We start from the raw sequence: 22845 nt of genomic DNA on the forward strand, positions 1-22845 counted from the left end.
ATCCAGTTGTCTCTCCCAGTATTTTCTCCCTCTGTCCTGACCTCCCCCCATCTCAACCCTCTTGTTCCCACTCACCCCCTCTCTCAGCTGATTCCCTCCATCCATCCACCCTTGCTGTCTAATCTATTTCCCTTTCTCAGTGAGATTGAAGTGCCCCTCCTCTGGCCTTGGGCCTTCCTCGTTAGCTTCTTTGGGTCTCTGCTTTGTACCCTGGGCATTCTGTACTTCATCCACTTATGTCCACTTACAAGTGAGTACATGCCATGTGTGTCTTTCTGGGACTGGGCTACATCACTCAGGATGATGTTTTCTAGTTCCATCCATTTGCCTGCAAATACAGATGTCGTTGTTTTTTAACGGCCCGAGTAATATGTCATTGTGTAAATGTACCATTCTTTTATCCATTCTTTGGTTGAGAGACATCTAGATTATTTCCAGGTTCTGGCTGTTAGAAATAAAGCTGCTATGAACGTAGTTGAGCAAGTGTCCTTGTGGGATGGTGGAGCCTCTTTTGGATGTGTGCCCAGGAGTGATATTGCTGTTCCTTAAGGTAAAACTATCCCCAGTTTTCTGAGAAACTGCCAGATTGATTTCCAAAGTGGCTGTATAAGTTTGCAGGAAATGTACCCCGTTTTTCAATGGGGCTATTTGGTTTGTTGATGTCTAGTTCTTTGAATGTATTTTAGATATTAGCCTCTGTCACATGTAGGGTTGGTGAAGATCTTTTCCACTTCTGTAGGCTGGTGTTTTGTTTTTTGCCTTCTAGAAGCTTTTCAGTTTCACGAGGTCCCATTTACTGCTTGTTGATCTTGGTGCCTGAGCTCTTGGTGTTGTGTTCAGGGAGTTGTCTCCCGTGCCAATGCAGAAGGCTGTTCACTACTTTCTCTTATATTAGATAGATGTAGTGTATCTGGTTTTATGTTGAGGTCTTTGATCCACTTGGACTTGAGTTTTGTGCGGGGTGATAATGTGGTTCTACTTGCCTTCTTCTACATGCAGACATCTAGTTAGAACAACACCATTTGTTGAAGGTGTTTTCTTTTTTCCCATTTTGGCTTCTCTGTCAACAATCAAGTGTCCATAGGTGTATTTACTTCTTGTCCTTCGATTCTATTTCCTTGATCAACCTGTTGGCTTTTATGCCAGTACCATGTGGTTTTATTACCACTGCCCTATAAATCAAGGATGATGATACCTCCAGAAGTTTTTTATTGTACAGATTGTTTTCCAGCTTTCTCGTTTTTGTTTTTCCATATGAAGTTGAATATTGCTCTTTCAGGGTCTGTAAAGGATTGTGTCGGAATTTTGATAGGAATTTCATTGGAACTGTAGATTGCTTTCGGTAGTGTGGTGGTTTGAACGTGCTTGGTCCATAGAGTGGCATTAAAGGCACAGAGAGGTGTGTCCTTGTTAGAGTAGGTGTGGCCTTGTTGGAAGGAGTGTGTCACTGTGTGGGTGGGCTTTGTCACCCTTCTGGCTACCTGGAAATGGTCTACTCCTGGCTTCCTTTGGATGAAAATGCAGAACTCTCAGCTCCTTTGTCACCGTGCCTGTCTGAATGCTGCTATGCTTCCAGCCATGATGATACTGAACTGAACCTCTCAACCTGTAAGCCAGCCCCAATTAAATGTTTGCCTTGGTCATGGCTTCTTTTCACAGTGCTGGAAACCCTAAGACAGAAGTTGGTACCAGGGACCAAGACGTTGATGTGACTGGCCTGATCATGTTTTTGTTTAGAAGAACGTGGATTTTGAAGACAGTGGAGTGCTTTAAGTGGCGCTTCCCAGCAGGAAGATGGAGGGCATTGGTGCTGAGGGCGGTTTGAACTGTGGAAGCCTGACTCTAGAGGTTTCAGAGAAGAAAAACTATAGTATGTGGCCTACAGACTGCTTGTATAGTATTTTGGTGAAGAATGTGGCTGCTTTTTGCCCTTATCTGCCTGAGGCTAAAGTGAAGAGACTCCATGACCAAGGCAACTCTTAGAAAGGCAAACAGTGGGCTGGGGATTTAGCTCAGTGGTAGAGCGCTTGCCTAGGAAGCGCAAGGCCCTGGGTTCGGTCCCCAGCTCCGAAAAAAAGAACCAAAAAAAAAAAAAAGAAAGGCAAACAGTTAATTGGGGCTGGCTTACAGCTCACATTGGAAACTCTTTGCTTTAACTATCGTAAAATATATTTTCTTTAATCGATTACTTGTTTACTACGGATTAAATGCCTGGTGACTGTTTAACTTCCTAAGAAAAGTAGACAGAAGGCTCATAGAACAGCAAATTTATTATTTCAGTTATGTGCTGATACAGGATCTTACTACCCAGCCTAGGCTGGCCTTGCTCTGATGTCCTGTCTCAGCCTCTGGAGGTCTGTGTGTGTGCTTAGAATAATTGTGTTCCAAGGAAGTAACCCCCTTTATTTTCTACTTCCTGTGTCCAAACTCTTGTAATATATATTAAATTAGGAGAAGCATGTCTTTCTACTCTTATGTCATACGGTCTCACTTCTGTACCTCTGTGATTTTAAATTGAAAAGGCTTAGTTATTTAAAAAAAATACACACACAAGTCTATTTAAAGTGCCATGAATTAAATTTATTTTAAAACGTCAGAAAATATTTACCTATGAAAATTAATGATCATACAAAATATAAAAAGAATTTACTTTTTTTTTTTTTTTTTTTTTTTTTTTTTGGAGCTGAGGACCGAACCCAGGCCCTTGAGCTTGCTAGGCAAGCGCTCTACCACTGAGCTAAATCCCCAACCCCAGAATTTACTTTTAAGAATGAAGCACCATAGGGTTCCTTTGTAAGCTAATCAGAAAATGGATTCGTTTTTTTTTCCTAGGTTTGGTGGTCTACACTTGTAATCCTTGCACTTGGGAGTCTGAGGTAGGAGGATTGCTGTGAGTTCAAGGACAGCCTTGTTTATACCATGAGTTCCGGACCAGCCTGTGCTATACACCAGTGAGCTCCAGACCAGCCTGTTACCCACAGAGAGAAATCTTGTCTGAAAAAAATTAGTCAATTTTTAAGAAACAACATAAAAATGGTTAACAGCCTAAATAAGCACACATTTTTATACACCACCGGAACCAGAATAAGCACAAATAAGCCATTCCCATAGGACACCTAAACAGCCACGCTTGCCACTCTCAGACACCAAGTCCCAGGAAAGAGTGTAGTTTACAGACACTGCCATCTAGCGTCCGACTTTAGAACTTACTCTGTAAAGTTCCTGTTACCTAAACGATTATTTCTAAATAGTAGAATCTTGACTGAAATTTGAATTCAGAACCAGAGATCAAGAATTTCTTTTTTTCTTCTCCCTATTCCCTTCCTCCTTTGCTCTTTTCTTCCTCCTTCTCCTTCCCCTACCTCTTTTCTCTTTCCCCTCCATATTTTGCCCCCCCCACCCCCGCTCTGTAACTTACCTCCTGCCTTCCTGGAGAAGGGCCTGCCTCTGAGGAACAGACCAGCCTCATGCTGTGACTTCCCTGTCATAGTCTTACTAACGCTAGGATTACAGGCGTGCGTCACCATGCCTAGCTAAAGACTGACACCATCAAGATAACTGAGCCATGTTCTAAAAATTAAGAAAGGAAAATAAGAGGTTACTAAAGATGGGTGTTTCTAATATGTAGGATGACAGAGAAAATGGAAGATGTCAGAATACTTGAGGATGAACAAACAGCAATAAGAATCAAGCTTTTATTTTTAACCCGTGGGGTGTGTGTGTGTGTGTGTGTGTGTGTGTGTGTGAGTGTGGTGTGTGGTGTGCGTGTCTATGGTGTATGTGTGTGTAAGATGTGTATGTGTATGTATGATGTGTGTGTTGTGTGTGTCTATGGTGTGCGTGTGTGTCAGGTGTGTATGTGTGTGTATGGTGTGTGTGTGTGAGTGTGGTGTGTGATGTGTGTGTCTATGGTGTGCGTGTGTGTCAGGTGTGTATGTGTGTGTATGGTGTGTGTGTGTATATGTATGTATGATGTGTGTGTGTATTGTGTGTGTATGGTGTGTGTTTGTATGGTGTGTGTGTGTCTATGGGGTGTGTGTGTAAGGTGTGTATGTGTGTGTATGGTGTGTGTGTAAGGTGTGTATGTGTGTGTATGGTGTGTGTGTAAGGTGTGTATGTGTATTATGATGTGTGTGTATTGTGTGTGTATGGTGTGTGTTTGTATGGTGTGTGTGTGTGTAAGGTGTGTGTGTATGGTGTGTGTGTGTATGGTGTGTGTGTGTCTATGGGGTGTGTGTGTAAGGTGTGTATGTGTGTGTATGGTGTGTGTGTAAGGTGTGTATGTGTATTATGATGTGTGTGTGTATTGTGTGTGTATGGTGTGTGTTTGTATGGTGTGTGTGTGTAAGGTGTGTGTGTATGGTGTGTATGTGTGTGTGTGTGTTTAATGTGTATGTTTTGGGCGTTCGTTCATGCTGGTGTCTATGTATGCCTGTGTAACGTGGATGTGGAGGGCTGAAGGTCATGTCAGAGTCTTCCTTAGTTGCTATCTTTTGAGACAGTGTCTTATTGAAACTGGAGCTCATTATTGCTGACCAGCAAGCTCTAGGGAATCCTCCTGTCTCTGCCTCTACAACACAGAGGCTACAGATGTGGAGCTGCACTTAGCTTCTAAATGGGCACTGGGGATTTGAACTCAGGTCCTTATGGTTGTGTGGCAAGCAGGGTACTGACATTCATTTCCCCAGGACCAGGAATCAAGCCTTTAAAATGATGCAAAAATAGTAGCTTTGGACACTTAAGTGGTTTAAGTGAGAAGGAAAAACCCACAATAAATGTTCATCACTTTTAAAGAATTGGTTTGTTTTCCGACCTCTAACCATTGTTTGTCAAGCATTTAGTGAGCTTACACACGAAGGTGCCTGCCACCCTTAGCAGCCAGCAGTGAGCGTGTCCATGAGGTAGTAATCACAAAGTGAGGTAAGAGTTGAAGAGAAGGAATCCACCACTGCTACTCAAGAAGCTGATGGTCACGCTCTGCAGAGGAGAGCCGGCTGCTGCAGGTCTTGGGTGTACAGTGCTTGGGTCCCAGAGCAAAGCCTGTATGCGCCTCTGCAGAGAAGGGGGTTCAAAGAGAAAGAGAAACAACAGGTGGAGGTTTTACAGATCGTGAGTATATGTGTGAGTAGGTGTGTGTGTGTGTGTGTGTGTGTGTGTGTGTGTGTGTGAGAGAGAGAGGGGGGGGGACCTTTTTAGTTTGGTGCCCATGCAGTCCAGAAGAAGGTTTTGGATCAGCTGAAGCTGGTGACACAGGAGCCTGTGACAAGCTTCAGTGGTGGTAGAAACCAAACTGTGGTCACCTAGAAAAACAGCTCGCAACCTTCTTGACTGAGTCATCTCTTCAGCCTGTATTGCCCTTAATTAAAGTGTGTTGGTTGTGATTTCCTTAGCTGAATTTCCATGCATTTCACACACAAGGCCCAGAGGCGCCTGGGCTGGACCTGATCCAAATGCCCCATCTCGACCACTAGCTCTCATTTTACCAGAGGCGGCATGCAAGGTTCCAAAGGAAGGAAGCAAACAATACTCTTACCCAACTATGACACCAGCATAGCACAATAACCCTAGGGGTACAGAAGTTACCTGCATACCTTGGTGGTAATCAACAGCTGTCTAGTTGGACTTAAGACCTGATTAACAAGTAGGAAATCATGCCTAATAATGGGAATTTTACCAACTTCCCAAGGCTAGTGAATTCATGGACCTTGGACACGAAGCTACAACCTCCACTTCACTAAACCAGCATAATCATTAAATACATTCAAAATATTTGTCCTTATGCCCACAGAAAAATATATTCCTTGTTTCTCATCAAGGAAACGTCTCTTTGCAACAGACAGAGACAGTTACAGAAAACCGCAACCAATCAAAATGCAGAGTTGTAGATTTTAGTCCCAGTGGCAACATCTATAACACATTGCTTGCACCTAAGGCTCAGGCCCCCACCCCCACCCTACTCTCCAGGAGAGATAGAGCAAAGAGTGTTAGAGCCAGAGGAACAGGGAGTTTGCTGTGAGATTGTACTTCTTAGGAATGTCATGTCAGAAGCTACACGGATAAAGTCTCAACAACATGGCTGCCTGAACATGAGCTGGACAAGGATGACATCAATGGACAGGCTACTGAGCAAAGGGGAAAGCTCAGGAGGCCTCAGTCCTACACAAAGAACTATAAGCAACTAATACAGGTCGAAATAGTCTTACCCAGCGAAGAGCTTACCAATTGTCTCTGCAATACAAAATGGTCAGCTCTGAAAACATACATACAATATTCTACAGACCGAGCAGGTTGTATTTATGTTTTAGAACACGTACAAACACATAACAATCAATGTAAAAGTACAATGTCTCTAGGAGGGATAAATGGAAGAGTTTGAAGGGAATGTGCTCCTCCAGGACCATGCCTGCCTGGATACTGCCTCTGAACCTGTAAGCCACCCCCCCCCCAATTAAATGCTGTTGCTTATAAGAGTTGCCTTGGTCATGGTGTCTCTTCATAGCAATGAAACCCTAAAACAGAGGTTAGTACCAGGAGTGGGGAGTTGCTGTATTTGCCTGACCATGGTTTTGTTTGGAGGAAACAGTGAAATGCTTTAAGTGAAGATTAATGGGCCATCCTAGTGGGAATATGGAAGCCATTGGTGCTGACGGTGATTTGAACTGTGAGGACTGGGCTTAAGTGGTTTCAGAGGAGAAGAATTTCAGTATATGGCCTAGAGACTGTTCTTGTGATTCTTTGGTGAAGAATGTGGCTGCTTTTTGTCCTTGTTTGGAGTCTGCCTGAGGCTAAAGCCTAGGTAAAGAGAATCAGATTAATTGCATTGACAAAGGAAGCCTCAAAAAAAGGCCAGCATGGGCTTTGTCCTTTGGTTTACTCTCATAAATTGTGTTTTAATAAAGTGTAGCAAGCTTAAAAAGAAAAACTACAAAATGTATGGTTCAAGTATTAAAGAGGTACCAGGAAGTGAAATTGAGCTAAATTCTGTGTTCAAGGATATTAAACAGATTAAGGGAGTAGTGATCTTTGGACAAGATCCCACCCAGCTAAGCTTATTTTTTATGTGTTTGTAGTTGAGCAAGGAACAATTGTGTCATGTTAGGTGTGTTATTACCTGATTATTGTTTTCATTTGGACTTTCTTCTGGAATGAACTATAATCCAGAAATCAAGGGTATGCTTGTGATCCAGATCTTGAGGCTGGAAGATACTGGCTTTTGATCTGGATCTTGAGAAATAGTGGCTATGAAAAGCCTTGGCCAAGGCATGGTGGTACATGCCTTTAATCCCAGCATTTGGGAGACAGAGCCATGCGATCTCTTGAGTTCAAGGTCAATCTACAGAGCAAGTTTCAGGACAGCCAAGTTTACACAGGGAAGAAGTTGGAAAGCCGAAAGCTGATGACAAGGTGGTCATGGTCCAGCTCCAGCAAGCAGTAGAACTCGGCAGCTTTGGCCATGTGGCTCTGGCTTTAGGGTCAAGAAGGGACTACTGGGACCACTGATGCTGGTTAGCCAGAGCTAAGAAATTAATGGTGATTAAGAAGAGACCAGTATTACTGAGGTGAAATTTTCTGGAAAGTGTTTTCAGAGAGCATAAAGAAGTTGTGTTCCAGAGATAGCCAAGGTGGTTCCTCACGCTGCAGTTGGACTGGTAATGTGTAAGAGTCACCCAGGTGGTAGTGGTTTTGAAGGCATGAAGGCGTCATGGAGAGCAGCTGAGGCTCTGCACCATGAGAGGCCATGGAAGGCCACTGGTAGAGGTGCAGCCTCAGTTGTAGTTGATGGCCCAGAACTGAAGGGGTCATGCAAAGAAGTTGAGACTTAACAAAATGAGAGGATGAAGCCTAGCAGAAGACACCATCAAATTGGAGATGCTAGTACCATGGGATGATCACCAAGGACAGCAGCAACAGTAGAGTCAACCAGAAGTTAGAGTGCTACAGAGGGCAGAGCTGGAGAAGTTAAGGAAGCTCCCTTTGGAGGAGCCCAGAAGATCATGTATGGATCCCAGACACTGGATCAAGATGCTATAAGGTTGAAATTGCCTTGGAGAACCCAAGATCTTAGAGATGTCAGAGCCCTGGGATACCTGCTGAGGAAAGCTGCTAGCAGTGATTGGAATTAGCCAAAGAGAAAGAAGTGTGTTGCTGCTGAATGCCAAATCTGCTAACAGCAGTCAGCAAGCATGAAAAGAATTGGAGGTCTGAAGAACTCTTTGACATTGGTCATGGAGACTCGGAGTTTGGAGCTTGACCAGATGATTTTTGGTCTTGCTTTGATCCAGTATTTCCTTGCTATGATTTTTTAAATTTTATTTTTCTTGGATATTTTATGTATTTACATTTCCAATGTTATCCCCTTTCCCCCCTCTCCCATACCCTCTCCTCCTTCTTCTATGAGGATGCTCCCACTCTCACCCATCCACTCCCACCTCAATGCCCTGCCATTACCCTACACTGGGGAAATGAGCCTTCACAGGACCAAAGACTTTCCCTCCTTTTGATGCTGGACAATGCCATCCTCTGCTACATATGCGGCTAGAGTTATGGGTTCCTCCATGTGTTCTCATTGGTTGGTAGTTTAGTCCTTGGGAGCTCTGAGGATCTGATTGTTTGATATTGTTCTTCTTATGGGGTTGCAAACCCTTTCAGTTCCTTCAGTCTTTTCTCTAACTCCTCCATTGGGGTCCTCTTGTTCAGTCCAATGGTTAGCTGCAACCACCCTCATCTGTATCAATAGGGCTCTGGCAGAGCCTCTCAGGAGACACCCATATCTGGCTCCTGTCAGCAAGCACTTCTTGGCATCAGCAATAGTGACTGGGTTTGGTGGCTGCATATAGGGTGGATCCCCAGGTGGGGCAGTCTCTGGATGACCTTTACTTCAGTCCCTGCTCTACTTTTTGTCCCTGTATTTCCTCCTGTGAGTATTTTGTTCTCCTTTCTAAGAAGGAATGAAGCTTCTACATTTTGGTCTTCCTTCTTCTTGAGCTTCATATGATCTGTGAATTTTTTCTTCGGCATTCTAAGCATTAGGACTAATATCCGCTTATCAGTGAGTATATACCATGTGTGTTCTTTTGTGACTGGGTTATCTCACTCAGGATGATATTGGATCAGTAATATATGTTCTGTGGTATGATATGTTGGAAGCATGTGATCTGCTTTTTTGATTTTGATTTTATACAAGATTATAGTTGAAGGATTGCAAGAACCTCAGAAAAGACTTTGAACTTTGGACTTTTAGATATTGCCGAGACTGTAATAGACTATTTGGATTTTTGAAGTTAGACTAAATATACTTTGCATTATGCTAATAGATAGTTATGGCCCCCATAGACTCACGTGTTTGAACAAGCCTATGGGTGCCAGGGAGTGGAATGTGGTGGTTTGAATATGCTTGTCCCAGGGAGTGGTACTATTAGGAGGTGTCACTGTTGAAAGGCATGTGTCACTGTTGGGATAGGCATTGAGACCCTCCTCCTAGCTGTCTGGAAGACAGTCTCCTCCTGCTTGCCTTTGGAACAAGAACCCTCAGTTCCTCCAGCACCATGCCTGCCTGAACACTGCCATGTTTCCTGCCATGATGATAATGGACTGAGCCTCTGAGTCTGTCAGCCAGCCTAATTAAATATTGTCACTTATAAGAGTTGCCTTGGTCATGGTGTTAGGGATTTGGTAGCATATCCTACTATTTGGAATATGATTTATTATTACATATAGTATATTAATAGTTTAATGATAATTCTTAAAATGTGATTTGATCGTAGAGGAAGAAACCACAGAGGCTAGGCATCATTTCCTCTACTGTATGAGGGCTGTATTCTAGCAACCTCACTGTTCACTCCTCTGGCTTCCTGCTTGGCTTCTATAATGCGCTCTTTTGGGGAAGCACACGAGGCCCACATTAAAGGCCCGAGGACTGTGCTCCTGCACCTTCTGAGGCTCTACAACATCAGCTATTTAGAATTCTGTGTGGGAGGTTTCCTCCTCCTTGATGAACTCATTCAGCCATCTCTGTGCTCAGCAGACCACGGTGTTTGCTTTACATTCCTGATCCTGACACTCCAACATCACAGTATTTGTCCCTCACCATTCAGTAAGAGTGACTTTGAATTTGTTACTTATCTTGCTATTAGAATATAATTACATTTTCCCCTTCCCTTTTCTTTCTTTCTTTTTTAAAATTTATTTATTTCATATGAGTACACTGTTGCTATCTTCAGACATAGCAGAAGAGGGCATCAGATCCCATTACAGATGGTTGTGAGCCGCCATGTGGTTGCTGGGACTTGAACTCAGGACCTCTGGAAGAGCAGTCAGTGCTCTTAACCGCTGAGCCATCTCTCCAGCCTGACTTGGAATTTCTGATTCTCCTGCCTCCCCCTCCAGTGAGCCAAGATGGTGGTTTTATTGTTTGTTTTTGTTTTTAAATAGCATCCAGTTTCCAAAGTGCTGGGGTTGAATTTAGGGCTTTATGAGTGCTAGTTGAATACTCTGCCCACTGAACTCATCTACATTTTCTTATTTTCTAAGTAAAATATGCCCTAAATCGTCTTATGTGGTTTCTTCCATAGTCCCAGAACCAGCCATTTTCCAATGGAGCCCTGGATCTCTTAATTGGAAACAAGATTAGAAATCACTTCTTGTTTGTAACCACTGTAGCACCAAAAATCCAATATCTTCATGTTAGGTTCTTGTTCTGGTGGACGCTAACTCTCCTGAGACCCTCTCAGCTGACAGATGAGGATACATTTGCATATCGTGCTGCATAAAATATTTTAGTTTTCTCTCACGTTTCAGTTCCTATCCATGCCATTCACGTATTTACTCACTGTTCAGTTCCGCCACACTAACATGGCAGCATGAGAACGGTCATCTGGCACTCCTGTGGTGAGTGACTTGATCACCTGGCTCCTTCTGTCTTAGTTTTGTTCCTTAAGATCTTACTATGTAACCAGGGCTAGGCTGTAACTTAATAGAGACTAAATTACATTGCTTAGGAAAGTACTTTGAAATGGTAGAATTTAAGATTTAAAATGATATTACTATAAAGGGGCACACGCACAAAAGAAACACCCATAATAATTTTTAAAAGCAACTTCTGTTTCTATGTAGACTAGGCTGGCCTTGAACTCATGGACACCCACCTGCCTCTATCTTCCAAATACTAATATTAAAGCCATGAGCCACCATACCGAGATCCTATCTGTCTTAGACCTTATAGATTCTATTCATTTCCACAAATAACTGAGGTTGGAACCTACCCCATCCCCTCTACTTTTTTTTTTTTTTTTAGTGAGGCTGCAGAGTGATTAGAGAAGTGGTTTACACATCAAAGGAAGCTAACCGATCCAGCACACTCCAACTGGCAAGCTCCTACCACGGGGGAGACTTGGGTAGGGGATTGTAGTTTCAGGATCAGCCTGGACTTTGTGGCAAGATCTAAGCCAGCCTGGGCTCCTGGTGAGACTCGATCCCCTCTCCCCCACCCCCCACTCCCTTCCTGCTCTAAAAAAGGACAAGGGAAAAAAAAAGAAGACTAGGTTACATCGTTTAAAGAAGTACATTCAAGTGGTAGGATTTAAGATTTAAAATGACCGTTATTACTATAAAGGGGCCCACAAAAAAGAAACACCCACAATACTTTTTAAGAGCGATTTTTGTTTCTATGTAGGTAAGGGAGCAGAGACCGGATGCTCTTTCACCGGACACAGTTAGGAAAACCAATCAAAGGTAGGAAACAGTTTTGAGTGTGAGTAGCAGGCAGGGCAGAGCAGTAATAGCAGAACACCCATTGGAAGACGCTTTTGCTGAAAGGGATGGGCTTCCCACCTGGGCTCCCAGGGTAACTAAATGCAGGATGAAAACTTAGCATATCCGTTTTTACTTTGTGTCTGTCACCTTTACTGTTTAGCCCGTTTAATTTCTGCCTGTGTGAGACCTAATCTACCTCTTTTTCCTTCAAGGCTGACGGGACAAAGGTTAGGAGCCACTGTCCTAATCCTAAAGTCATTTAGGGTGGAGCAGTAGTGCATCAAAGGACAGGACACAGCCCACGTGCAAAAAGGAATCTATGACGGGTAGGCACTACCACGGAGCCAGAGGAATCTTCTCACGGGTACCAGATTGTTCCTTTAGGGAACGAGAGCAGATTCTGGTCCCGTTGCAGAACCAGAATTGAGATAATGGTCACCTAAGTCACTCTACTCCCCTGCCTCCACATTAAAGCTCTACTTAACCAATTTCTCCCTCTACTTAAACTTAAAGCTCATATCGCTGCCCTCAAGATAAAAACTTGGGGTCACCGTAACCTTTTATATGTTCCCGTCTCCAACATGCCACATTGACTTAGTCTCTGTTGCTTAATAGAATTACTTAAATTGGTGTATTGGGGCAGGTGATTCAGATATCCTGCTGGGGCTATAGGGGCCGGGGACTTTCCTTAAAACTCCAGTTACAATGGAAAATAAGTGAATTCCTATAATTGCCCCAGCCTATTAGCTGCCCAGACCATTGTCCAGGGAGGAGGAGCCAGGGCAGAGATCAACTTTACCTGAATTAAAGAGATGGAACTGAGGGTGAGAGGAAGGGCAGAACAACAGAGTCCATCAGAGCAAGAGCAAGGGGGAGGAGCCTAGTAATCCAGTCAGGGAAATAACACTTGAAGTGTCTGAGGAGAAATGACCCAGAAAGAGTTTGTACTTCTGATAATCCAAGTGAGAAAACCTTGGCATCACTGAAACCTTCACAGGGGTTCTGAATACCTGGGAAGAATTAAGGTCAGGGTAATTTATAAGCACAAAGAGAAACTTCCTCTCAGGTATCTTTTGGCCTGAAGGGAAACTATGGCAAAGCCTCTCTCGGAAGAGGTTTCCATAAAATGGATTTGAAATGTCATTAGGAAGCAGAACTCAACAGTTTTCAAACTGTTGCTCAGGACATGTGTTTGAGTGACTTCCCCCTCCACAGATATCTGTGACCACAATGACTTAACGGTTTTGTGTTACGCTCAGTGGCTCAACTTAGGTATCAAGAATGTATCTGGCTCTTGCTTTATGGACACCCGGACTGTTCACAATCATACTGCTAGAAAAGGATTCATACACATAAAAGTAAAACGTTGGTTCAAAAGCATCTGTCAAGGATAATTTGTCTTCCAATTATGTTTATAAGCACTGGGACTTAAACATACTCAGTAGTTTTTATTTTGTGGCTGTCCCTTTAGTCTTCCAATTGTGGCATTTTTGATGTGCAAAAGCTTCAACAGAGTTAGCAGTAAGGACCAACTGACGTTCGATGAGTACGCCCATGACTCAAGCTGTATCTAAGCGCCGTTTCCCTCAAACAGGAATGAAGTCTCTCTGAGAAATGGCTGGTCCCAGGTGGCACTCCCTCTCCAAACTTAGTCTGAAGCTTGGAATCTTTAAAAAAGAAAATTATTTGTCTAGGTGCATACAAAAGGTTTCTTTATGATATTTTCATAAATATATGCCATTGGCCTTTGCCCACACTTTGTTTATCGTTGTCCTCATTTTTAGTCTTTTAGTCTCATTCTTGTGACTGTTCTTAGCAGAATTTAGAATTGTATTGAAATTCAGTCCTACACACTCTTAGATTAAGAATCCTTTAGATAGAGCTATTTATATGGAGCATGCCTTTAATCCCAGCACTCAGGAGTCAGAGGCAGGAGGATCTCTGAGTTCAAGGCCAGCCTGGTCTACAGAGTGAATTTCAGGACAGAACAGGGCTGTACAGAGACACCTTGACTCAAGAACACAATGAATGAACAAATAAGCCAGAAAGAAAGAAAGAAAGAGAGAAAGAAAGAAAAAAAGAAGACATTTTAAATGGTGGAGGAATAAGATCAGATTTGTATTTTAGAAGTACTTGTCTGTCACTATTGAGAACGGAGAGGGTGACAGGGAAGTGAAGGGCAGTACAAGTTGCCTCTCTCTCTCTCTCTCTCTCTCTCTCTCTCTCTCTCTCTCTCTCTCTCTCTCTCTCTCTGTATGTGTGTGAAATGATGACTCTGGTTAGATGTAGGGGAGGGAGACTAATTTGAGACCTTGCCAGTGGAGTAAATAGGGACTGACTTGTTAGCAAGTCTAAGGTGTTGATGATTGGTCTCTCTCTCTCTCTCTCTCTCTCTCTCTCTCTCTCTCTCTCTCTCTCTCTCTCTCTGTGTGTGTGTGTGTGTACGCGCGCGCAGTAGTGGAGTAAGCAGCAAAAATTTTGTGAGACTGTGGATGGTTATGGTTATGGTTATAGCGAGCTTAAGGTTATGGGGATGAGCGAGAACGGTTAGAACTTCTGGAGGAGGCCTCCGCCTCCCAGCCCCATTCTTTTACAAACTGGTCTTGGAATATAGATGAGCATTCTGCCTTGCTTACCAGGGGACTTGGATTGCAGTCTTCTATGAGTAGCAAGTACTAGAGAAGCCCTCTTTGTGGCTAGTCAGTGGCGACAAACACTGCACAGAGATTTTCTGATATAAAGTGGGTCTCCAAGTGGGAAAGGAGTCACCTTACAAATACTTTCTAATCCTTGATGAGATACTGTTGATATCAAAAACCTTGTGCACTGAGTAGAATTGTAAAGCGATGAGCAACATGTAAATGAGCTATTCACTAAAGTAATTCTTCCTTTTGCAGGGCTGGGAAACATTTTCCGAAGTCGGCCTGGTTGACAAGCGGACAAATTGAGGCTAGGAAGCCATAGGCTGGCCTAGCGGAAGAAAAGCTAGTGAACAGCAAGAGCCCACGTCAGCTTCTTCCCCTAACAGCCTCAGCTCTGCGGAGCGTCTCCCACGCCCAGTTCTGCAGGCGGCGCGCTCACTGCGCATGCTCAGCATCTGGAGGCTTTCTCCAAAGCCCTCAGACCACGCCCCTCCCTCTGTATCAAGGCGGAGCTTTAAGCGCCGTCCCTGGTGATTGGATGTTGAGGTCTCGACCCCGTGCCTCCCGCCTCGCCCCGCCCTCCACGCCAAGCTCCAGCAGAGGCAATCACTAGCTGGGGCGCACGTCAGCGCGCGCCTGATCCCTGGTGCAGGCTCCGCCCCTTCTCCCTGCTCCGCCCCGCCCCCGGCCTCTCTTACCACTCGGCCTCGGGGCGCTCAGCAACTGAGCATCCGCGTTCCACGGCCATGGAGATTCCTGGGAGTCTGTGCAAGAAAGTCAAGCTGAGCAATAACGCACAGAACTGGGTGAGTAGTGGTCGTAGGCCGGAGCTCGAGGAGCGTGGGCGGCTGTGGGAGCCGCGGGCTGCGGGTGCATCCTGCGGGAGCCGGGGGCGGGGACCCAGACGGCGGCGGCCGGTGAAGGCGAGCCCAGGCCCGGAGCTGTCCTCCAGGGTGGAGAGGCGGAGGGCTGCGGCGGAGGACGGTGGTGCCTCTTCACGTGCCTGGTTTTCTTGGCTTTGCCTGTGTGCCTGGCCCAGGTTTGGGTCGGTCTCCGAGTCTTTACATTTCTGAGTTGCAGTGTGCTGAGAGAATAACAATGTGGCCATTCATGGATCAGGACTGCTGAACTGAGGTTCTTTGTGTCTCTTTTAAATTGGAATGTCTGACACAGACATACTTTTAAAGACTCGATTCCTGTTGACAGTTAGGTGTGGGAAGATTAATAGTTTCTAACGTTTGAGCAGCGAGTGCCAGTTGGTCTCATTGGCCAAGTACTGTGTCTTCAGAGGGTTGTTTCCTTCTGCAATTATTCATTGGTGGCAGCAGCGAAGGTGGAGACCAACTTCGGAGGCTGCAAAGGCACTGGTTTTAGGTTTAGATGGATTTTTTTTTTTTATTCCGCAGCTAACAGGATCATGAAGTTTAATTACAGTCTTGTAAATCATCACTTGTCCTTGACGAGTCAGGAGGAAGAAAAAAAATGCAGTTTCAGGCTAATGCTCTTTTGAAGTCATTAATTTACTACGCCTGCTGTGAGGTTCAAAATTCTCACTGTCTTCTCTCATCCTTTTCCTTAACTTCTTAGAGGGTGAGAGGTAAGTAAGATTAAAGGGAGATTAGGATGTTGGAAGGAGACAGACTCCTGGCGTGGGCTCCAGCCACCGCCGTGCCATTTGTAAGTTGGATGATCTTGAGGAAAGTCACTCCACTTTGAATCTCAGGTGACTGAGGGTGTAACAGTGTGTCCTTCACAGGATTGTCTTTATGAGTAGAAAAGATAATGAACGTGAAAGACCAATGAAACTCTTACTCTGAAACTCAGACTTAGTAACACTATTGTTGCCAAAAGGTATTTTATGGGTAGGAGGCAAGTTGACTAAATTGGTGTATTTAAAAGTAATTTTAGTAATACTGCCTATAAGTTGTTTATTTAAACATTGTTATTTTATGACCCTGGGTGTTTGCCTACATGTATGTGTATGCACTATGTGTGTGCCTGGTGTCCTAGAAATGTGTGTTGGATTCCCTCGGGCTGGAGTGACAGGTAGTTGTGAGCTGGCAGGAGTGCTGGGGATACTCTGTAACAGCCAGTGCTTTTGACCTCTGAGCGACTCTTCTGCCCTAACTAATTTGTATATTACATTATTTGCTCTGTAGAGATCCATACTAGAGAGTTATAAAAAAACATGGGACTCAGTGCTTGCTTTGCAGTTGCCCACGGCATCTGATTGTAAGGGCATATTTGCCATACTGAGTATGGCCTAAGATAGGAGTTTTATTGCAGTTTAGAGGCAAGGTTAGTTTGCCCCCAGGTATTTTTATGAGTTTATGGAGGACCTCATAGTTCTGAAGTAGGTGGAGCCCTTCCATCCCATCCCTGAGTGGAGACTTATTTGACTACTGAAGGGAGTATTTTTATTGGGGAGCAGAGATAAAGATGGGGTGGAGCAGAATTGTATATCATAAATATTTGGCTGAAGAGTTAGGATGATACTTCTAGGAGATTTGGAATGGAGCTAGAATTTTTAATTTTCTGAACTTTTCTCTCTAAAGAATGACCTCCCCTAACACACTCAACCAGTGGGTGTGAGGGTAAAGATTCTATGCACTATTAATGCTAATGCTACTATTTCTTAAAATGGGCAATCCAGGAAGACTGATTTGCAGAAGAAATGCAGGCACCGACTGTGAGGATTGAGTTGCAGACTAGAAGCATAGCTGACTTTGCCACACCGTTTAAGGTGTTCTTGTTGTTGGCTGATCCAGTGTGAACAGTTGAATGATTAGCTAAAAGCAGCAAAGAAACGACAGGGAAGCCCAGGCTAGATTGAGGTGATGACCAGAAGAGAGATGTTAAAAGACAATCCCGAGGTTTGAACTGAGAAGTTGGGAAATAGGCGGAAACATATCTAAATTAACTTGTTGAGTTTTTGCAGTGTTTCCACGGCTGGGGTTTAAAAACTGTGACCCTGAATGTGTACATCTGCTCTCCCAGAACTCAGAGTCACCACTGTTGCCTCTCCATTTTATTAATGAGGAAATTGAGGCACAGAGTTGTTAAGGTGGCAACTGGAATTTTGAGCCTGTATCTGAAGGACAGCCTTAGTTAAGAGAAATTGAATGACCTGTATAACTTAAAAGAAAAAAGACATTAAAATAAGTGAAGAAATATAAATTAAATGTCAATAATACGATTTGTTTAGCTTAATATAGCCCAAATATTTTCATTTAATTTATATTTTTAATATACGTACAAGCTCTGTGCTGTTTGTAAGCAGTGTAAAATTACTGATGCTTTGGCTTTTCTGATAAGAACAGGTCTTAGTTCAGGGTAGGTATTTTGCAACTGCCGTCTGAGACCTGTATACATTGTTACAGATACTAAATTAGGCTAGGCTAAGGGTAAAGACCTAATAGCTAATTTGAGCAGGACATAGAAAGAGCGTTAATTAACATATTGAGAGCAGGTTCTAGGCTTTAGACAGTGTCTTCTGCTAAGGAGCAGGAAAAGGAAATGGCTTCATAGAAGTCAGTAAGAAAGAGATAGGGAAATGTAGTGGCATGACCTAGGAAGCATACCAGCAGGTGTAGTAAGGAAAAGCCATGAGTCATTTTCCATAGGAGCCTCCTTTGATGTCAGTCTGAAACGTAACAAATGCCATTCTCTAGTGGACTCCATCTTTCTTGCACTGGGTCAGCTTCCACTTGCTCTTTGTAACGTGTCACTTGGTTCTGGGAAAACTGGGGCTGCTTGTTTGAGACTCAGGTGTCATCCTTCTGTAGAATCATATCCAGCTGAACGCCCTGCTCCTGGTAGCTTTATGGTGGACTGGGTGGTACACAGTGGTCATCTTGTTAGTATTTGTTACTATTTGTTACTGTTCTTCCCTCAGAGGAGTCTGAAATGGAGCAGGAGATTGCAAAGCATCCCCAGCTAGTCTCATTCTGGCTTTCCCGTTTCCCTCTCCTCCCACTCCCCAGAGCCCTGAAGCTCAGCGCATCTTCTTTTTCACACATCACATCCTTGGGGTTTTATATTTTCCTGTTGCCTGGCTCCCTGGACAGCCCCTGAGGGAGGAATCTTCAGAGCTTTGGGCTGATTGACCTTAAGTATGTTGCCATGTGGACTGTTTCCACCCTCCCTTGCTCCTGGGTTGAATTGCATGTACCGCTCTGTATGTGGTGATGCTCTTCTGTATGTGGATACGTGTTTCATTAGAGATGTTTTGTATCTGCTGAGCTCCCATGGCAGGAAGGCCAGAGGGGTAGAGTGCTCAGTAGCCTGGGTGCTCTTGAGAACATAAATCCTTGATCTGTTTAAGGTTATGAACAGCATATACGGAAGGCTTTAGATTGAAGTTCTGTCCCTTAACCATCTGTACAGTCATGGGCGCATCCCCTGAACCCGTCTGTGCATCAGCCCTCTCATCTGTAGTAAGGACAGAACAACCATCATAGCCAGGCTAAATTACGCAGATGTCAAGGGCACAGAGGTTCCCTAGGTTAGAAGTTAAAGGCTCTGTGGTCCTCAGCACTGTTTAGTGCTGTTCTTGCGAATATTTAATAATTAATCAACTATTTAAGAGCTGCTTTTTTCTTGCCTCTGTTCCTCACCCTGGTTGTGCAGAGGAAGAAAGGCCGAAAGGAATTCTGCTGTGGGGAGTCTCACCTTCAACTTGAGAGGCAACCAAATGATTCAGATGATGCCTCCTTTCACCAGTTTTACGTTTGTCAGTCTGTTCTCTTGTACTGCTCTGGCCCTCTCTTAGAAGGCCAGCATCCCATTCTGGAGGCAGAAGAGGACGAAGATGGTACAGAGTGAGTCAGGCTTAGGTGGGACACAGAAAACGTTGTCCTCCATCTTATGTCTACAGTCTGGGAACTGATGCTACAGGAAGTGCCTAGAGGAAAGGCATAGCTCAGACTCTACCAAGAAGCATTCTTTTTAATGCTGACTAATGCGGTTTGCATAAATACCCTTCAGAGCCCCATGTGTTGCCAGCTCATGTGCTATTGGTAGGTGGTAGAATCTTTGAAAGGTTCTGGTGGGAGGAAGTCTGGTCTTTGGGGGCATTCTTGAAGGGGCCGTTGGAATCCTGCCCACTTCTTGTCACTTCCCAGCTGCCCCGTGGTGGGCATCCTGTTTCTCATGTCCTCACCATCAGTGCCCAGAGCAGTGGGTCCCAGGGACCTTGGTCTGAAGCTCCTGAATCCACAAGACTGTATTGATTTTTGTTACAGTATCGGAAAAGCTGACTAATGTTTAAAAAGATGAGGGTAATGTCTGGAAGGGGCTTTGTTGTCTAGTGTTGTAGGCACTAACCACACGTGGCAACTTCATTACGTAAGAAACACGGTTCCTTAGTAGTGCTGGGCAGGTTTCTAGTGCTGAGGGTGTAGCTAACGATCACTCCAGCCTAGAACTTTCCTTCTGTCGAAGTTCTAAGTCTAGCCTTGGAACCAGTGCCTCCCTTTCCTTTTGTTCTACTTCTCTATGCATTTGTGTCTTTTCTCTTTCTTTCCAGGGCAAAGCATTTCCAGAGACTGGGGCCACTCTGCAGATTTGGTTTTGGGCAGTGTGGCACAGGGTGTCTAGCGGGGTTGACTTTACTCTTAGTGTGGTAGCTCCTTTAACCTTTGACGAGTTCCACGTGTTTCTACCACGTTGCATTTCGAGGCAGATTCTCTTCTCAGTGATTGTCAACTGGGTGAGATTTTATCCACCTTCAGGGTGGTTAGCGATTCTGGAGCGCTATCTTGCACACTCTCTCCCTCTCTCTTTTATCTGTCTGTCTTTCTCTCCTTCCTTCCTTCCTTCCTTTCTTTCTTCCTTCCTTTCCTCCTTTCTTCCTTCTTTCTTCCTCCTTTCTTCCTTCTTTCTTCCTCCTTTCTTCCTTCTTTCTTCCTCCTTTCTTCCTTCTTCCTCCCTCCCTCCCTCCCTCTCTCCCTCTTTTTTGTGGCATTGAGGGGATGATGCTTCTGACATCTATAGGATGGAGGCCAAGGCTGCTACTAAGTATTTACCCTCTCAAGGCAACTTTCCAAGATCGAGGATTACTAGCTCTCAAAAGTCACTGAAGCTGAATTTGAATCTCCACGGGCGATGGTGGAATTACTGTAGTAGAACAGTGGGTTTTGCAGTGGGTGGAGGTTGCCATGCATGTTGGGTGCTGAGTACCGGTTGCAGCTGTGTCTCTGGTAGCCAAGTGCAGTGCTGGGGCCAGGTCCATGGGCCTTACAGGGTTAAATATTGCTAGCACTGGGGATCTCCACAATGGGAATTATGGCAGCAGGGACATGGCCCACAGAAGGCATGCCTTTAAGCCCTTTGGGGAGGACAACAGGTGATAACAGTATTGGACTAGTTGCATAGGTCCCACACCCCCAGGTACAAGATCTTCAGTTCTTCAGGTCTTAGCAGTGGCACATCATACTGTGGGCCACCTGTCCCCCTCTGGTCAGGGAACTGCATGGGTTTGTGTTCTAAGGTCACAAGCGCACAGCTTAGCGAGGTCCCAGCCTTCTGTATAAGTGTGGTAGCATGTTGGCGGAGCATTGTGTGAGTGTGGTAGCATGTTGGCGGAGCGTTGTGTGAGTGTGGTAGCATGTTGGCGGAGCCTTGTGTGAGTGTGGTAGCATGTTGGCGGAGCGTTGTGTGAGGGTGGTAGCATGTTGGCGGAGCCTTGTGTGAGTGTGGTAGCATGTTGGCGGAGCGTTGTGTGAGGGTGGTAGCAGGTTGGCGGAGCCTTGTGTGAGTGTGGTAGCAGGTTGGCAGAGCGTTGTGTGAGTGTGGTAGCAGGTTGGCGGAGCCTTGTGTGAGGGTGGTAGCAGGTTGGCGGAGCCTTGTGTGAGGGTGGTAGCATGTTGGCAGAGCGTTGTGTGAGTGTGGTAGCAGGTTGGCGGAGCGTTGTGTGAGGGTGGTAGCATGTTGGCGGAGCCTTGTGTGAGTGTGGTAGCAGGTTGGCGGAGCCTTGTGTGAGGGTGGTAGCAGGTTGGCGGAGCCTTGTGTGAGTGTGGTAGCAGGTTGGCGGAGCGTTGTGTGAGGGTGGTAGCAGGTTGGCGGAGCCTTGTGTGAGTGTGGTAGCAGGTTGGCAGAGCGTTGTGTGAGTGTGGTAGCAGGTTGGCGGAGCCTTGTGTGAGGGTGGTAGCAGGTTGGCGGAGCCTTGTGTGAGGGTGGTAGCATGTTGGCAGAGCGTTGTGTGAGTGTGGTAGCAGGTTGGCGGAGCGTTGTGTGAGTGTGGTAGCATGTTGGCGGAGCCTTGTGTGAGTGTGGTAGCATGTTGGCGGAGCCTTGTGTGAGGGTGGTAGCAGGTTGGCGGAGCCTTGTGTGAGTGTGGTAGCATGTTGGCGGAGCGTTGTGTGAGGGTGGTAGCAGGTTGGCGGAGCCTTGTGTGAGTGTGGTAGCAGGTTGGCAGAGCGTTGTGTGAGGGTGGTAGCAGGTTGGCGGAGCCTTGTGTGAGGGTGGTAGCAGGTTGGCGGAGCCTTGTGTGAGGGTGGTAGCATGTTGGCAGAGCGTTGTGTGAGTGTGGTAGCAGGTTGGCGGAGCCTTGTGTGAGGGTGGTAGCATGTTGGCGGAGCCTTGTGTGAGTGTGGTAGCAGGTTGGCGGAGCGTTGTGTGAGTGTGGTAGCATGTTGGCGGAGCCTTGTGTGAGGGTGGTAGCAGGTTGGCGGAGCGTTGTGTGAGTGTGGTAGCAGGTTGGCGGAGCGTTGTGTGAGTGTGGTAGCATGTTGGCGGAGCGTTGTGTGAGTGTGGTAGCATGTTGGCGGAGCGTTGTGTGAGGGTGGTAACATGTTGGCGGAGCCTTGTGTGAGTGTGGTAGCAGGTTGGCGGAGCGTTGTGTGAGTGTGGTAGCATGTTGGCGGAGCCTTGTGTGAGGGTGGTAGCAGGTTGGCGGAGCGTTGTGTGAGTGTGGTAGCAGGTTGGCGGAGCGTTGTGTGAGTGTGGTAGCATGTTGGCGGAGCGTTGTGTGAGTGTGGTAGCATGTTGGCGGAGCCTTGTGTGAGTGTGGTAGCATGTTGGCGGAGCGTTGTGTGAGTGTGGTAGCATGTTGGCGGAGCCTTGTGTGAGTGTGGTAGCATGTTGGCGGAGCCTTGTGTGAGTGTGGTAGCAGGTTGGCGGAGCCTTGTGTGAGTGTGGTAGCATGTTGGCGGAGCCTTGTGTGAGTGTGGTAGCAGGTTGGCGGAGCGTTGTGTGAGGGTGGTAGCATGTTGGCGGAGCGTTGTGTGAGGGTGGTAGCAGGTTGGCGGAGCACTCCTTTTTCCCTGGCAGAAGCAAAGGTGTTCTTGGGATACCTGTGCACCTTCCCTTCGTGGTCAGTTCCTTACGTCAGTGCACCTCAACGAGTTGAAGTTGACCAAGGAATCCCATGCTGTGGAGTCAGAAAAACAAGGTGGTGCCAGCAAGAGGAAGAACTCCATTCAAGAACAGGTTTTCCAGAGTTCTGACACCA

At 45.5% G+C, this 22845-nt stretch overlaps 1 protein-coding gene across 2 annotated transcripts in view; it reads left to right on the forward strand.

The window, feature by feature from the left end:
• Papss1 (3'-phosphoadenosine 5'-phosphosulfate synthase 1) overlaps positions 1-22845 on the forward strand; it is a 142373-nt gene that overhangs the window by 53292 nt on the left and 66236 nt on the right. Inside the window, exon 2 of one of the 2 annotated variants that reach the window (XM_063281662.1) lies at positions 14649-15199. In XM_063281662.1, coding sequence (XP_063137732.1) covers positions 15140-15199 — 60 coding nt within the window. In that variant the 5' untranslated portion in view covers positions 14649-15139. Of the gene's footprint in view, positions 1-14648; positions 15200-22845 lie in introns of those variants that run through there. The other variant, NM_001395059.1, reaches the window with a different exon arrangement.

The sequence above is a fragment of the Rattus norvegicus genome, chromosome 2 (genome assembly GCF_036323735.1).
Source record: "Rattus norvegicus strain BN/NHsdMcwi chromosome 2, GRCr8, whole genome shotgun sequence".
Classification (NCBI taxonomy): Eukaryota; Metazoa; Chordata; class Mammalia; order Rodentia; family Muridae; genus Rattus; species Rattus norvegicus.